The sequence below is a fragment of the Poecilia reticulata genome, linkage group LG19, assembly GCF_000633615.1.
Source record: "Poecilia reticulata strain Guanapo linkage group LG19, Guppy_female_1.0+MT, whole genome shotgun sequence".
Lineage (NCBI taxonomy): Eukaryota > Metazoa > Chordata > Actinopteri > Cyprinodontiformes > Poeciliidae > Poecilia > Poecilia reticulata.
Genome location: NC_024349.1, coordinates 23,404,390 through 23,421,738, shown reverse-complemented (window position 1 = coordinate 23,421,738; position 17,349 = coordinate 23,404,390). Strand labels below are relative to the sequence as shown.

Below are 17,349 nucleotides of genomic sequence, written 5' to 3'. Positions count from 1 at the left end.
CCGCCCCAGTTCGATGTTTTCGTCAGCGTCGTTGTCAAGCAGCTCAAACAACAGGTACGTTTGCGCCATCTGCTGGCTCTTTTGTAAAACTGTTCCATGGTTTCCTTTCAGTCGCAGGTGCTTTCTCTTACTTTGGGATTTTAAGGGAACTTGGTCTTGAATTTGTTGTATTGTCACCATCTTCAGGATAAGACATTCATCACACTTCTGCTACATATTTTCTAAAGTCTCATAATACGACCAATATCAATCAAGAAACGAACAATCTTTTATTTTCCTTCAACTTTGTCTAACTGAAATAATATATCCTTTAAACTTGGTTTCCCTGTACTCTGGCTTAACTCTCCATATAAATCAGTTTAAACTACCTGGAAAACCCTGATTTTTAAAACTTTGAGAGGTTTTGCTGCCATCTTCTGGTAGCAACCGGATCTGGAAACTTGTTGCGATTTAACCACTGGCTGAAGCAGCTAGCCGCTAGCTACGTGAGGAAGCCAGTCCAGTTCGTAGCTGAAGCAGAGAAACTGGTGTTGGTTCCACTCTCCAATGACACGGATACTCACCGTACAAAAATGCACCTGGTTATTGACTGATATTCGGTCACCCAGATTCCCCAACCTTTGTCTCCAACGCATCGGGGAGCTAACCCTGATCTGAAAAGCGCAGTAACTTCTCGGTGAGTTGCCATGCTATGCTCTGTAAGGGCTTTGGCTAATTTAGCCAACTAACTTACTTGAACGTTAGTTAAATCCCGCTGGATAACTCTTCAGCTGTATTAGATAATACACTAGTTACAGAGCGGCTGGTGTTGAACGCGATAACTAGCCTTTACTGCTTTCTTCATTAAAGCTAAATCTGAGTTAGCCAAAATTAGCAATTAGCATTAGCTGGCTAACAACCCCCGCCAGGTAAACTCAGGTGGGGGGTGCTTATAGTAACTGAATTAGCTACTTTCTCAATTCATATTGTTTATTTATAGTCAGTGTAAAATGTAAGTTAGCAGATAACACGTATGTGTGTGATGTGCTGACTTACATTAGCAAATGTTGCTAAAATGTTGTTTTCTTGTTGCCATTTAAAATCATCTGCCTTCAGTTGTATATATTTTTAATGAACAAGTAGCATACATGTGGTGATTCATATGGTTAATGGAGCTAAGCTAATTAACATCATCATTAGTTGAAGACAGTTACTAGGATTTGTTAGCCTCTATCTATTTACAGGCCTTCCATCATCACAGAATAAAAGTTGTTTCCGAATCACGTTTGTGTCAAAACTGAAGATATTGCACATTTTGTGGAGTTTTCAGCCGTTTGGAGTGAGTCATGTTTCTATCCTCAGATGATGGATCCAGAACGCCAGAGGCGAAGAGAAGAGATCCAGAGGGCAATGAGCTTTATCCAGTAGGAAGCATAAAACCGACCCAAAGTTTCACACCATAGCCAAACCAAACGCTAAAGGCATTGAAATCCTAATATGCTTTCACTTTCCCGTCCATCAGGTCGTCGTTGCCCTTTCCTGAACCAGAGAGTTATGAGGTCAGACTTGATCCTTGTCTGCAAATTGTTGATCTTTGTCTTTCTCTTCCACCTTGACCTATTTAATACCTATTACACTTTTGTTCTTTACCTACTTTCCCGTTAGGCCTTCCTGATGCAGTTGGTGTGCAACTTGCTCGACGAGGGGAACTGCTGCTTCCGAGACGGCGACTGGCGTCAGGCGGCTCAGCAGTACGGGGAGGGGGTCAGCGTTGCCCGCTACGCGCAGGCCGAAGCCGTCATCATTCCACATGAGCTGCTGGAGAGCCTCTACGTTAATCGAGCCGCTGCCTTCTACCAGATGGTGAAGCCGAATACGAACGGGCAGAGTGGATTATCTACAAAAAATGTATTCTGAATGTGAAAACCTGATAGTCTATGTTCTTTTTACCTTTTCAGAGGGAGTATGAGCGGGGCATTCAGGACTGTGAGAGCGCACTGTGTGTGTCGGAGGGCAGCCGCAGGGCTTTGTACCGAAAGGCACTCTGCTACAGAGAGCTGGGGCGGCTCAGGGAGGCTTACGAGAGTGGAACCAAATGTCTGCTGACAGCACCACATGTATGTATTTGATATTTTTATCACGGTTTCCGGCAAATATATTCGGTAAGGGTGCACTGATAAATCTGCTCGGATTTCCTTAATTTTCTTTAGATCAATGATCGACCTCTAGAGAATTGGCCCCTTTTTCTCTGCAGCCTAAGCACTGCTGATTTATTTCAAGACTTCGATCACAGTTCAAGAATATCCTAAGTTTGGTTTCCCAGTTCAGGTGGCTGATGCAGATGCACATGTAAAATTAATGTTAGGGTAAAATTTTCCCTGAAGACATAATTAAAATCTTAAAATGTGAGGTGCAGCACAAAGTATTCATCCAAGTTTTGCCTTTTAATTTAAGTTGATTTATTAGTAATAGAAGTAAAAAATAGGCCTGTCGGTCACAATAAAAAATGTAATTGTCCCAGTAATTACTGCGATAAATGATTGAAATTGTTGCTTTGAGACAATTTTAAAGTAATACATTGATAATGGCAAGACAATACAAGTTAGTTCTCTCAAAAATCAATAAACTTCTTTTTTTTTAAGAACACTTAACACCCCCAGATATTCTTACTATCCAAAATAAAACATGACAACCAAAAATAACAAGTGGGAAATGGAAACCACACACAACAAAAAACATAAATACAATAGGTTATGATGTCTCTTTAAATAAATTTGCCCTTCAAAAAAAAAATCTCAGTCGTCAGTCGCCCCCAGCCAGCTCATTTTAATTTACCATGCAATTAATTGATTAGTTTTTTATTGCGGCAGGCTTACCAGAAGCATCCAGTTGGTTTAGTTAAAATGCAAACATTTAATCAATCAAGTTCATTTGGTTCAAAGTATCTTACATCATAAATACACAAAAATAGAAAGTCATTAAAACGACATATAGGCACTAATTGAGAAACCGGTTTGATAATGATGTGTGCTGTTATCAAAATCATCAATACATATCAATATGTTGGTCAGTGCTCTATTTCTTTTGGTTCATCTCTAAACAGGTGTGTTTTTGGCCTTGATTTAAAGGAACTCTGTTTTTTGTCTGCTCTGCAGTTTTCTGGAAGTTTGCTCCAGATTTGTGGCGCATAGCAGCTGAACAAGCTTTGCAAAATAAAAGCAAGAGAGAGCAAAATCCTGCTGTTGCCAAAAAGACAGGAAAGAAATCTAGAAAAGATGATAAACCTGAGAATGTTGGAATATTGTCTGCAGAAATCTGACCGCTTTACTTATTACTTCAGAATATTGTGTGCTTTAGTTTGCTTAACAGGTAAATAAAATCATAAAGTTGGTTTCAATATAATTGAAAAGAATTGGATTGTTTTTGGCCGCTATGCCAAAACGTTTGAACATATCAGCTCTATGTTACTTTGCTACTAGTAGAAAGCATCGACACCCTTTCCAAACGGTCTCTTTCTGCCTGATGCTGCAGGATGTGCTGGTCATCGACCTGGCCCAGGATCTGGCCAGCAAGTTGGGTCTGAAGGGCCGTAAAGCCTACATCAGCCCCCAGACCGAGTCAACCGCCACAGAAGGGGAGGGTCTCGGAGAGACTTCCCCGCCCACTGGAGAAGTAGGTGCTACTCACTCCCAGAACCCTACATTTGTCACGCAGCGATTTAAACCTGACGTTTTCCCGCTCTTTAGATGTCCTCCAACGGGCTGGAGTCCCTGGGCGACATGGGACCAGGTATGACGCGCCCGCACGATCCGAGTCCCGCTCCCGGCATTCCCGTTAAATGCTTTCCCCTTGTCTCCGGACTCTAGCGGACCTGTCCAACGCGCAGTGCATCCCCGCACCTCTGGCCACGCCCATTCCGGTGAGCGACGACCCGACGACCACGGTGGTGACCTCGTGCACGGAGCTGTCAGAGAGCCCCAGCAGCCAGACGCTGCCGCCCATGCCGTACTCTGTCCCGGTGTCGGAACACATGGACGAGTGCAGCAGCGTCATGAAGGACGGACTGGACAGCATCTTGGACTGCATGCCAAAAAAAGTTAGTGAGGTGAGGACGCTAAGAAACCGAGTCATCATCGAATGCTGGTGACATTTTATCAGGGTTTCCCCCGCAGAAAACTCGCTAAGCCCAGTCAGTCATTCATGTTTTTGAGTTAAGAAAAAAATACAATTAAAATAAACACAAATTGTTACACTTCAATTGTTTCATTCTATTTAAAGTGTCCAAAATCTTTTAATCTTTTATTTGTGATTTGTCACTTTATTTGCTGAAGTTGTTGGCGTGTAGAGCAGTAAAGACAGGAAGTGGTTCTGAATAATAAGAGACCTGACCTCAGTCTCCCTATGTGGTCACATACTGACCATGTTATGGTCACATACTGATTCAGTTATTGTGGAAGGACAATAAATTTCACAGAGAAGCAATTTAATCCACCTTTGCCATCACTGGCACTGATGTATATAAAAAAAAAGTATAATAACAAAAAAAACACAATGCTTATGGTGCGTTCACACCAAAAAAAGCAATATGAGCGTCAGACGCATCAGATTTACATTCAGAGTCTATGTGGAGGCACATCGAGGGCCGTTGCGTCGCGTTTCGAATGGCTAGTGCTGCGAGATTTGAACCGTTTGGAGCGTTTTGAGATTTTGAAGTATTGAGCGCATCTGACGCGCCCTCCACGCGCCTCTACATAGATTTTGAATGTAAACCAGACGTGCAAAACTCCAGGTGAAGAGCAGTGTTTTATGCGTTTCCCTTCTGCCACACGTCTGGATTGAATCTGTGGGGGAGTTAACAGGCTTCGGCAGCAGTTGACGGCTGCAGAAAAGGTAATGGAATGATTTGGACCAGCTGTTCTGAAATAGAGGCTCATCTAAAACATCTAAAGCAGGCTGGACTGAGGACTGGAATTAAGAAGCACTTGTGTAGAGCAAAATGTCAAGTGTCGGCATTCAAAGTGCAACACACGTCGAACTCGGTCGCCTTTTTGATGCGCCTAACGCTTTTGGTGTGAACGCACCATTAGCCTGGTGGCCCGCCAGGCTTGCAATACACCGGAGGAAACCCTTTTAATGCCACACTAAGTGAATGTTAAGATCATCACCTCCCCTCTTTTTAGCTCATGAGGTCATCAGTTTTGTTGCTTACGTACGTCTCCGTCCCCCAGAGTCCGGTTCAAGGTGCCATCCCCACCAACCTTCCCAACACGGCCGTCGGTCTTCGGCCTCCGTACTCGCCCAGCCTCCCGGCTCCGTCACCCCAGCTCCCCCCGGCCTTCTTCAGCTCCCCCATCAGCGACATGCCCCCCATGGAGCCGTACCCACCAGTGCGGGACCAGGGCTCCACCCAAGCGCAGGACGCACTGGGCAGCTTTTCTACAGGGGCCACAGATGGCGAAGGGAAAGGAGTCGCTGCCGGAGGGCTGGACTCGCTGTCTGAGTACACGCTACCTGGTGAGCCAGGCAGATCTTTGTGGGGCTGGGTGGTAAATCCATTTGATTCATTAATCACAGTCTTGATTTTTCAAGATTTTATTTCAGGAAATTCTGTGTGGGTTTTTTTTTATTTTCACACCAATGAACGCCTTGGTTCTCCATAGTTCAGAGAGATGTCAGTGTGCCCAAGGCCGCCATTTTGTTTTACGGCTTCTATTTATTTGGATTTTGAATTCAGGTCAACTCTGCGTCGGAATATTTAAATTTTTTTTTTTGTGTGTTAATTATATTATTTTATGAGGTAAAGCATTTTGAACCTCCTTGTTACTGAAAGATGCTATACAAATAAAGTTGATTGATGATTATCAGAATAAAGACGCACCAATACTCAAACTTGTTACATTACCCAAATAAAGACATAATATTACCATTGTGTTTTTAGGACAGTAAATTGAACATGAATACCACAGCATGTTCTGAGTTACAAATTTTTGAGAATTATTGAGTCGCTAAGTGATGCATTTCATTAATACGAGACAAGGAGCAGGATTAAATAAGTGTTCACTTATTCCTGCTCCTTTTTAAACAGGAAAGCAGTGGTAGGCTAATTATTTTGTCTTTGACTCTATGCACGTCATCTCTTGTCCTGCTGGTTACTTGCTGTTTTTTTTTTTTTCATTTAGTTTTTATAATAAACCTGTTTGAAATAAATACATAAAAATTAAATACCAGTAATGTGACAAAATGTGCAGAAGTTTAGGGGAGTGATGCTCCCAGCTGCTGTGGCGGATGAATTCGATTGGTCGCAGTGTTTTATGTTGGTGTGCTGCTGTCATCAGAGGTGAGTCAGCATCACTGCAACATGTGTCCATCAGTGTCCTTGTTTCTGTCTGCAGGGGGACGAGTGTGTCACAGCTTCATCCCTGGAATGCGCAACCACAGCGCTGGGCACACGGTGAGTAAAACGCTCATTTATGTTCCATTTTTAAAAAATCTTACTTTAGGGTTTTAGTTGTGATTATAAGTACGTCTAATTCTTTGGTCATCCGTTTCTCCTTCAGAATGGACCGGGAGGAACCAACCTCTCTCTTCTCTCCAGGAATCCTCTGGCTGCCACTCACGAGTTTCGCCAGGCTTGTCATGCCTGCTACAGCCGAATAGGTAGGATCCTTAAATATCACTGGTTTAAACTCAAGTTTGGATACTTTACTCTCTGTTCGTAACCAGATGTGGGCAGAGGACCCAGAAGTCGTACTCAAGTAAGAGTAGCACTACTACAACATATTTTTACTCGAGCTAAAGTAAAAAAATACTTGTCCAAAAAAATGACTTGAGAGTAAAAAAAGTATTTGGTTAAAAAGGTAACTAAAATGCTGAGCAACTGATCAAAATATTGATCATTTAATATTTAAAAATGACCTCATCAGACTGGCCAAAATGTAAAGTTATGTGGAATTGTTGGTATTTTATAGACCAAAATGTTTCGTTTAAATAGCATAATTACAAATTGACAACATCAGGCCAAAGAAACAGTTTTCTAAATCAGTTTCTTTCAGTGTGAAACTTTTGAAACTTTAACAGAAACTGCAGGTGCCTGTCTGTGTCGGGTGGATTTTGGTTGAAACAAACTTTGTTCTTCATTCACTGAAGTTACTCACAGTTGGAAGAGGATTCAGAGATTTTACTCCAATTAAGAGTAGTGATACTTCAAAATAAAATTACTCAAGTAAAAATACCACTAGAAGTAAAATTTTGCTAAGAAAAATTGTACTTCTATTGTCATAGAAGCATTTAGTTTTTATTGTCATATGACAGGGATTCCTGTCGTAAACTTGAACTGGGGGAGCTAAAACTCAGGTTAACGATTAATCAGTCACTAAATTAGTCGATTATTTCAATAATTGATTCATCACGATAAATCTGATCAATCATTTCAGCTCTATTACAGTTATGACAACTATTAATCTCCAGTAGGGCTCAATAAAGCCCTAAAAAAACTTACCCAACCCAATAGAATTAATTGAACTACATTCCTATACTTCTTCCCCCCCCCACTCCTCATCCCTCCCTCCTTCCCTAAAAGTTTTCCCCACACTCTTTTTCTTCACCATTCTATTCCTGCCTCTCCTCTCTCCCCACGACTACGCAATATTCTACGCAACCCACACAGCACATACAAATCAAAAGGTGGCGCCCTGGGGCACACCACAAGCACCATACACCAACCATAAAAGATAGTCCCTGTTGCCCAAGGTGGTTCTTGATCTCGAGTGAGAGTGCCTACATACCCTTTGAGGTACCTGAAGGGGCTGAGAAACATTCGTGGGGAGCCCGCAGCCTCAAAGAGTGAATCACCAACCTAAGGGAGATTTTTGAGTTTAATTGAAACGATCAGATGTAGGTTAGAGGGAAAAACTCTGCCCTCCTTTACAGGTCCTCGAGTGATGGACTACAAGTACCAGCCGGAGGCAGCTCACCGCTGCAAGAGGGATGTGCTGCTGTGTCGCCTCAGAAACACAGACGACCCCACCTGGAAGAGGATCCGCCCCAGGCCCGCTCGCAATAACTTCCTGGGGGCATTCGTTCTCTGCAAAGGTATCTAAATCTGCGTTTCAAATCGACTGTTGTATCGGCTTCGGCCCGTTGGGGTGGAATCTTCAACTTCTACCGCGTCCGACAGAGGTGCAGGAGCGCCAGGAGTGCCAGTACGGGGAGAACTGCACGTTCGCGTACTGCCAGGAAGAGATCGACGTGTGGACGCAGGAGAGGAAGGGAGCGCTGAGCCGAGAGCTGCTGTTCGACCCGCTGGGCAGCACGGAGAGGCGCGCGCTCAGTGTCACCAGGCTGCTGCAGCTCCACATGGGCATGTTCATGTTCCTCTGTGAGGTGAGGAGGGGCGGGGCAGGGCAGGAAGGGGAGGGCCCCCACTTTGACAAACACTGCTTTAATATATCAGTTTTCTTTTTTTTCTTCTTCTTTCTTGTGCAGGAATGTTTTGACAGTAAGCCTCGGATCATCAGTAAACGCAGCAAAGAGAACTTGGCGGTCTGCTCAAACCTCACAGCACGGCACCCATTCGACGATAACAAGTGAGCGAACGTCTGCGCTTTGTATAAATCAACTTTTTCCTTGAAACTTATTCAAATCTGAAAAGATGTGAAATTAAGATAATTTTTTGGAGCGTATTGCTCTGAATGACTGTGAATGGGACCTGCAGGTGCCTGGTCCATGTGGTGAGGTCAGCCAACGTGCGCTACAGTAAGGTTCGGCCTCTGCACCCGCTCTGCCAGTTCGACATCTGTCGCCACGAGGTTCGCTACGGCTGCCAGCGCGAGGACAGCTGCTCCTTCGCTCACTCCGTCATCGAGCTCAAATGCTGGGTTCTGCAGCAGGACACTGGTACGCAGCACACAGGAAGACATCCATCCATCCATCCATCCATCCATCCATCCATCCATCCATCCATCCCTTCCACCCTCCCTCGCTCTATCCACACCTTCCTCTCTCTCTCTTTCTATCTTGCTCTCGCTTCATCCATCCAGTTCTTTCTTCCTCGCTTTCTTTTGTCTCTTTGATTCTTTTTTCTTTCTTTATTCCTGTCTTTTTTGCTTCCTTTCTTTTCTTTCATTTTGTGTTTTTTCTTTTTCTTTCTTTTTTGTTTCATCCTCTTGTCTATTTTTCTTTTCCTTTTTGCTCTCTCTTTTGCCTTCTTTCCTTTCTGTTTTTATTTCTTCCTCCTTTTTCTTTCTTCCTCCTTTATCTCTTCTTTTTTTACTATCTGTTCTTTTTTTTCTTTTTCTTTCTCTTTCATCTTGTCCTTTTTCTTTCTTGTCCTTTCTTCTTTTTTTTTCTTCTTTTTTTTCATGAACAGTGTGCATGTTCTAACATGCCATCCTGTTAAATAACGTTGTGTCTGTATTTCTCTTGCTGTGTGTGGTGTTTGTCTCCAGGAATTACCCATGAAGAGATGGTGCAGGAGTCCAAACGACACTGGCAGAGGCTGGAGCAGAACTCCCAGAAGCAGCACAAGGTGTGGTTCAGTTTCAGATAGAGATGGGATTTAATCATGTTCCAACTCTAGTTGAGCGTGGGGGGAACAAAAATAATTTGAGGATGGCAAAATGTTTGGGCTCGTTAAACTTGGACAAACTTCTAATAATGTAAAGTTTTAGTGTTGAGTGAATCAGGTCTGTAACATGTAAGGATTCTTGTCTGTAGTAACAGTATGAAACCTCTCCTCCTCTTTCAGCCAATACACATATCCCATCCGGGCAGCAGCCTACCAGCAGTGGGCATGGGGGGAATGGGGGGCCTCGGGGGCGGGGACGGCGTGGTAGCGGGCGGAGTGGGTCCAGTAGGAGGTGTTGGGGTTGGGGGGCTGGTCGGAGGGGCGGGAAGGGGGCGCCCCCTCAACCTGAAAATGAAGTTCGTCTGTGGCCAGTGCTGGCGAGAAGGTCAGGTCAACGAGCCCGACAAGAACCTCAAGTACTGCACAGCCAAAGCCCGGCACAGGTAGGATCTGGAGTCCAGACCCGTCCGCTTCCTGACCCGCTTCGTCTTTTGACCCCGTCTTCCGCTCGTCTGCAGCTGGACGAAGGAACGCAGAGTCCTGCTGGTGAAATCCTTCGAGAAGAAGAAGTGGGTTGTCGTGCGACCTCTGCCCTTCTCACGCTCGTACCCACAGCAATATGACGTGAGTCCTTCCACAGTTCATGAAAAAAAGTACTTGCATGAAGGCAACAAGGCGAGCTGTAAAACTGAACAAACAAAAGACGGTGTTTAGTAAGTAATTGTAACCCTGTTGATGTAAAGTGACGTGTTGTCTGTGTGGAGCAGATGTGTGTGCATGTGATGAAGCAGAAGAAGTGCCACTACATCGGGAACTGCTCCTTCGCACACAGCCTGGAGGAGAGGGACGTGTGGACGTACATGAAGAACAACAACTGTGAGTTCCCACTTCCTCTTTACACTCTGTGATAAAGAAAGATCAGCTATGAAGAATGACAGAGTATGAAAGCCGTAAGGTTAAAAAAGAAAAAACAAATGCCATGGTCACAGGGGAGTAAATTTCTGCCAAAAAACTGAACATTTTAAGGGGTAATGGTACATTTTTAAGACAAAATTTACCGTTTTTCATTATTAAAGCCATATATTTACGATATAAAATCTATGGCTATTGATATTTGAAGAAATAAAAGTTTTCAGAGATTAAAAAGGCAAACGACAAAAACATGATGGAAATCGTTTAAGATTGAAGTGGTAAATTTATGGGATGCACATCTGGTGCATCGAATCGTTCTGAATCTGAAAAGCACAAACTCAGTCCTAACATCAGTGCAGTGTAGGGCTGATCTCCCTTCATCCAATTATCTCACCTTTACTTCACATCTGTTTGTTTACTATCAGAGTTGTCATTTTGTAACCTGAAGGTTCTTTAAAATAAAGATGAGCTTAAACCTTTCTTTGTTTTTGAAGTTATTGCTTTTTTTCGTCTTCCTTTTTTTTTTTTTTCTTCCAGTGAGAGACATGCAACAGATGTATGAACTGTGGCTGCAGCTCACCAATCAGAACAGACGGACGGAGAACTCTGCTGTAACTCCGCCCCCTGACGACAAGCAGGTCACCATAACAGCAGATTACACAGAAAACCTGGTAAGTGGGTAAAGACCCCCACAACTAGAAATGCTGCTAGCAGTTTTTCTCCCTAGTGGTAGTAACAACCTCCTCAGCAAGTCAATGTTCTTCTTAGGCCTCTAGCGAGCCATCATTTGATGCAGGTGCGCTAAACCAGGGAGAGAACTAAAACATGCAGGATGCTGGCCCTCGAGGACTGACTTTGGACACCACTGTGCTAGACACTATACATGCTAGTGAATAGCCCTTGTGCTAATGTTAGCCGTACAGCTAAAATAAGACTTTTGCTTATTTTTAAGCCATTACCTACGTTTAGCATACTCAATGGAGTAAGTTAATATAAGTCCATGTACTAGTGACCTTAGCATTTTAGCAAATTTTAGCTTAGACAATATTCCTTGTACACTGAATGGAGTAAGTCCATGTTTGTCAACATGTTGGTGATTCCCCCACATGGTAGTTACTACATTTTAGCTAACCTTAGCATTGATGCAAATTTTCAGCATCAGAATGCCTGACACTTTAGCAGGTACCTTTTAAATTTCTTCAGAAATGTTCTAGTTTATTTCATTTATTTTTCTTTTAATTACAAAACCAACATTACATTTCTCTTTTAAGGTTTTAGAACAAAGTAAAAAAATAAAATAAAATGGAATTTTATCCAGCAAAACCACCATACAATACTGCTGTTCACATGATATACTTTGTTACATTAATTTATATTGCTTTCAATTAGAGATGTGCCGATTGATCGGCCACCGATCATAATCGGCCGATTTCCGTGAAAAAGTGTATGATCGGTGATCGCCGATCACGGTCTCTTGTTGCCGATCACACAAACCGATCACCTGCATCTCATTTCTCAGCCTGCCTGTGCAGCTGGTCTTCTCTTTCCTTCACACTGAGCAAACGCGCAGCAACAAATCCTAAGCGATGTGAAACTATAACGCACTGAGTGACTGGGGAAGTTTGCATGTTGCGGCGGAAAATTGAAGCACATGGGGTGAAGCGCGTCAAAATGCATCAACACGACGAATCTAGCATGACGGTCAGAAAGCTAAACAAATAACCCGCAAAATTATTTAAGTCTTCGAGCTGCGATGTCAGACGCTGGTTCTGCTCTCGCTGTTGAACCGTTGTTACTCGCTACAGGAGCGCCGCTTCTGCTCCACCTGGTAGTGACTCTCACACCGAACCTCTGCTTAAAGCTGCAGCATCTAACCTAAAAGAATACATTTTACATACATATTAAAACTTTCGCTGTCCTAACATGAGACAGATAATCTCTGAAAAAATAATCGATCTCCTCCCTGCTCTGCATAATTACTCCGCTCAGTCAGAAACAGCCACTCAGAACTAGCAGTAATCAGCTAGCCGCCGTGCTATCAGGAAGTTTTCATTCAGTAACTCTGGATTGTTTATTGTAATGGAACCTGTATTTGTCTTTGAATGTTAAGTTTTATACTTAAATCTTTTGGCAACGTTGAGAGGTTTTATTTTGACATTTTGCATTATTTAGCCGCTTCAGAGCCTTCATTTGTTTTCAGTCTGTTAAAGATAGTATTATTGATAGTAGTACAATTTGCACAATGCCTGTTTTGTTTTTTCTTGAAAAAAGCTATTTAAAATATTTTATCTAAATTAAGGTGAATTCATGATTCCTTTTTCCACATAATGTAACCGGTAGTGCTTATGATTAAAAAAATAATAATGTGATCGGTATCGGCAGGAAAAAAACCTGATCGGCACATCTCTTCTTTCAATGTTTTGTTTTATCTACCTACTTTTTAACTCTAATTTTGTTAAGAGAAATTAATAAACTTGTTTCCTTTTGTATAAGAATAAATAGATTTTATTGCATAGTAGTGGTTTAATTGTTGGTTTATCAGAGATTATTTTTTTCTTTTTGCATCATTGTAGGGAGGCCAGCATCTGTCAGATGGCGATGACCTCTGATGGTCGCTCGTTTTGGAAACGCATCTGATCATCGCTCAGACGGAGACGGCGGCGAGCTGACCCACGACCAGGCGCGGCCGAACCACCCGCCACCCTGCTAGTCGGACAACCTGCGAGACGGCAGCCGGGCGGAGCGCACTTGACGTTCGAACCCCATGATCACATATTCACACACTCAGACATTTACACGCAACACACAAACCCACAGGCACCAGTTATCACGAAGAGAAGGCTTCCGAAGCGAGACCTAAAAGTCGGGCTTTAACGTTTGTTTTGTTTGTTTTTTTGTCTTTCTGCAGGAATTCCACAGCCTAGTTTTCCTCTAACAGTCTACTTCCCTAATCTTTAGAGTTTTCTCCCCCTGGCAACTCTTTTCTTCTTCTTAGCACTGAAACGATTCACATTCGGCTGCGCTGGTCGCAGTCCGTCAATCTGCTTTGTTTTTAACGCTGAACCTCCCAGTGCTTCCTAATGCGAGCTGAAACTGTAAACCACTGGCAAAAAGAGATATCATGTGGACACGCCTCTCTAAACTTCAACAACCAAATCCTGCTCTCTTTCCTCTACAGGAATCTAAACGGAGAGATCAAACTAAATTTAAATGTAAAAATTTTATTTTATTTTATTTTTCTTTCCCAAGGGGAGTTGCGCTTCCTTGTTAATATCTGCCATATTGGCGGAAAAGTCTGAATGTAACGCCTGCACAGGCCTTCAAAAAACAAGGAAGCGAGTCGTTTAGGATGTTAATGTTGTAGAATGTATGTGCGCACACGCCCAGAACATTTTAGTTTCACATCGGCTGCTCCTTGCGTCAGATCACACAGACATTCAAGTTCCCCTCAAATATACACAAGAGAGATTAAAATGAATTTTTGACAACAAAACGTAAAGAAGAAGAAATTTCGTTCCTATAAACTGACTGAAGTTGGTGTAGGAGGAACACAGAAAACTTGATCCAGTTTTAAGCACATTAAGCATCCAGTTGCTGGCCTGTTTTTCCAAATAAAGATAGCATAAATGTTTTCTATGACTTTCTGGTTCAAGTGTTCAGTTGGAAACTCCTGCAGCCTTCAGTTTGGAAACCTAATGTTTGTCGTCTGATCCCCATAAGCCCCACATATTTTCTCCTCATTCGGTCAGAGAGGGCCTAAGACATGTAGAGGATTCGTGCCGCATACCGTGCCTAAAAACACGCGACACAAACACACACACACACACACGAAAACAGGCAGGAAACGTGTTGCCATTTTATTCTAGCCTCTTAATGTAGACATGAGAATATGTCTTTATTCAGCTACACGCATATTATACATACATATAATATACATACTACTAATAATAAATGATAACTTAGCAGTTAAGCTTAATAAATATGTAACCTGGAAAACTTGTATTGATTACATAGATAAACTTCTTGTTATTGAGGTTTTGCTATATGACTTGTATCGCCGAAATAGATGACTACAGTGTTTTTTTTGTTCTTTTATTTTGAAATGTTTTTTTCCTTAACTGTGGGTTGTTCCAGACGGGGTTAGTTAATTGAAAATAAAGGTGAAGATGGTCTACACTGAGAATAGAGGGCCAGAGACGAGGCCACCTTATTAATATATAAATACGGTAAAAGCAGCATTGATAATTGAAGACATTTTCATCTAATTATCAACTGAAACTCTGTGGAGCTTTATTTCACGGGTTTAAAGAAGACGATGCATGAAAACCGTAGAGTGGAATGTGATTATGTAAAAAAGCAAACAAAAAAAAAATTGACGGCCTCACACAGCTGCAGATAATGTGACTCGACTGCTTTCCGTAATCCTGCCTCCGTCCGGAACAGCCCAGGTATTAGCTTCCTTGAGGGGATCGTATTACTATCACTCCTAGTATTATGATGAATATGATGACTATAATTATTGCTATTCCTATTTCTCTTCTATATGCTATTGATATATGTATGTTAATTGCAATGTATACCTTTCTCTTTATATATGTATCTATGTACGAATATAATAATTGACAGTAATTACGCCTCTGCGCGCCACTGCGGACAGCTCTGTCTACAGTTTGATCAGTCAAGGATAGATCTGGACACAAAGGTGTGCAAAGAGGCTTGTATACTCCCATATAGCGCCTTATTCGTTATACTACACCTATAAGATACATACATACCCCTATTGTATAATCCTACTTACTATATACAGTATATGATACCTGATAACCTATGATAATACTTAGACATCCTTTATAAGATGTTTTAGATAAGAAACGGTGGCCTGTCTTTTTTTTTTTTTTCTTTTTTTCCTGTGGCTGTGAAAAGTGCTGTGATCAGAAAATCGGTTTTATCTTTCGAAGATAAAAAGCTCCGAGCCGCACTCTTAACGCTCTTTATCTTTAACTTCAGCTCGACACACGTCCGTTTCAACATGAGTCCCAACCAGAACGGTGAGCAGGAACATTCGTTTTGAAAATCCCGGCGGTTTAAATAAAATGTAAAGCCTGACGGTTACAGGATTTATTTTTCTTTTTTGACGTATGTATGACTTCAAGCCTCTTTTTAAAAGCTAAAAAAATAAATAATAATGATAATAAAGAAAAGCATTAAAGGTGAGTGTTCTCTTTAGTGTTGGCAAAAACCCAGAAATGATTATTTAAGTCATGACACGTCAGTTCTGCTCCCTATGTGTCATCTAGAAGGGATGTGAATCATGACAATAACTTTTTGAGGAGTGTTGTTCGGTTTCCATGTAATTCTAAGTACCGCTGACATGCTACTTCTCACCTTTTATAAAATTTTGTTTTTATGCATTTGTTGAAAATGTTTCTATGTTGTGACAGTATAGTGTGAGATGGTTAATCTGAAAAATAAATCTAGCTCTTGTGCCTTCTCCCAGTGCAAACCAGAAACAACCAGAGCCAGGAGGCGGGTCTTTGCGCTGTCAATCTTGCCCTTGTTTGCGCTGTAGAGCTTTTCCCCGTGAATGCGAAGACTAGTTAGCATGGCCACCGATGATGGTGCACATTTTTCCTGGAACAGTCAGCATTAACACATTTCACAGCAAGTTCACAGGGTTGATTGACAGCGCTAAGCCCCTCCCCCTGGCTCCGATTGGTTATTTTTGGTGCATTTCTTCAGACTGCAAAAGTAGCTCAGAGAGTAGGTGGAGATGATCAACATTTTCACAAATTTTCCATCTCATACACTGTCACAACATGGCGAGTTTTAACAAATATGTTTAAAAAAAAAAAAATTCTTTATAAAAGTTCTATACTGCATCTTTAAGTTAAAATATTCCCTTTGGGCTAAATTTTCCCTAAATAATTTGAAGGACTGTTTTAACTAAAAGAGCTTTCATTCTGATGCTCCTGAAGTTCATGACACACCACGTTGCAGTGAAATGACACAGTCCTCAACTAACAAACGGTCTTCTCTGGAAACGTTCATGTGACTCATGATGACCTGCTTTCCCTCCTTTGGTTGAATGCAGCTACTGAAGAAGTTCACCATCAGCTGGTCATCAGCATATTGAAGTTGTTTTCTGGAATTTCACTGAAGCCGACAGGGATTTGGAAGGGGAAGGAAGGCCTGTTTTTATACTGGTTTTATTTTCACGTTTTATTTTTTGTTACAGTTTTATGTGTTTGGTTGCTTCCTCAAATCTTCCTTTCCTCCTCCCTTGTTGGAAGTTCATGATTACACAAGTGGACCAAAATCTTTTGAAAGCATTCAATAAAATGTTTTAGCAAAAAAATGTAAAGACTGCGCTTTTTCTTTTTGTGCAAAGCTATTCACACCTTTGGAACTTCCATTTATTCACTTTGGAATTACAATATTTGTGTCTAATTCAGATTTTGTGGTGGTGTAAAGTGAATTATACAGTTTTGAACTTATTTTGTATAAATTTTTGGAGTCTGGTGCTGTTGACAGTCTTCTTGAGTTGTGGTTCTCTGCAGCTCCTCCAGAGATACCTGGGTGGCCTCTTGGCTTCGTCTTGTCCAGTTTGTTGCACCATGTTTAAATTATGGTAGTGGTTCTGTAACCAAAGAACAGAATTTACTCGGGTTCAGATAGCAGTGTACTATCAACCAGTTATGTTTATTACAAGTTACTGGACTGAAACGCATCCAACTTCGTCTCAATACTTCGTCATTCAGTTTTCCTGGAAAACCAACAAAGAAAAAAAAAAAAACAGATCATAAGGAATCCTTTCAGGGTCTTTGGTAAGAATAAAATAAAATTAAAAGAAGCTGGCCAGGAAAATAAAAATGGTTAATGTAGAGCTCTATATT

The 17,349-nt window shown here is 41.8% G+C and overlaps 1 protein-coding gene across 3 annotated transcripts; it reads left to right on the top strand.

Moving 5' to 3' along the window:
- The first annotated feature begins 9 nt into the window (after positions 1-9).
- Positions 10-15,670, top strand: zc3h7bb (zinc finger CCCH-type containing 7Bb). Of its 3 annotated transcripts, none has more exons than XM_008437877.2 (21): positions 10-54; positions 1,342-1,403; positions 1,502-1,538; positions 1,645-1,842; positions 1,938-2,096; positions 3,511-3,651; positions 3,726-3,768; positions 3,846-4,084; positions 5,208-5,493; positions 6,372-6,430; positions 6,537-6,636; positions 7,909-8,070; positions 8,156-8,361; positions 8,464-8,564; positions 8,693-8,874; positions 9,426-9,505; positions 9,725-9,987; positions 10,063-10,168; positions 10,312-10,420; positions 10,994-11,127; positions 13,030-15,670. In XM_008437877.2, exons 2-21 carry the CDS (start codon positions 1,342-1,344, stop codon positions 13,063-13,065), a joined length of 2,703 nt encoding a protein of 900 aa, XP_008436099.1. In that variant the 5' UTR covers positions 10-54; the 3' UTR covers positions 13,066-15,670. The 3 variants fall into 3 exon arrangements, with proteins under 3 accessions (XP_008436099.1, XP_008436100.1, XP_008436098.1); XM_008437878.2 differs by lacking the exon at positions 10-54 and adding an exon at positions 409-676 and having other exon boundaries at positions 3,846-4,075; XM_008437876.2 differs by lacking the exon at positions 10-54 and adding an exon at positions 410-676.
- Positions 15,671-17,349: the final 1,679 nt, after the last annotated feature.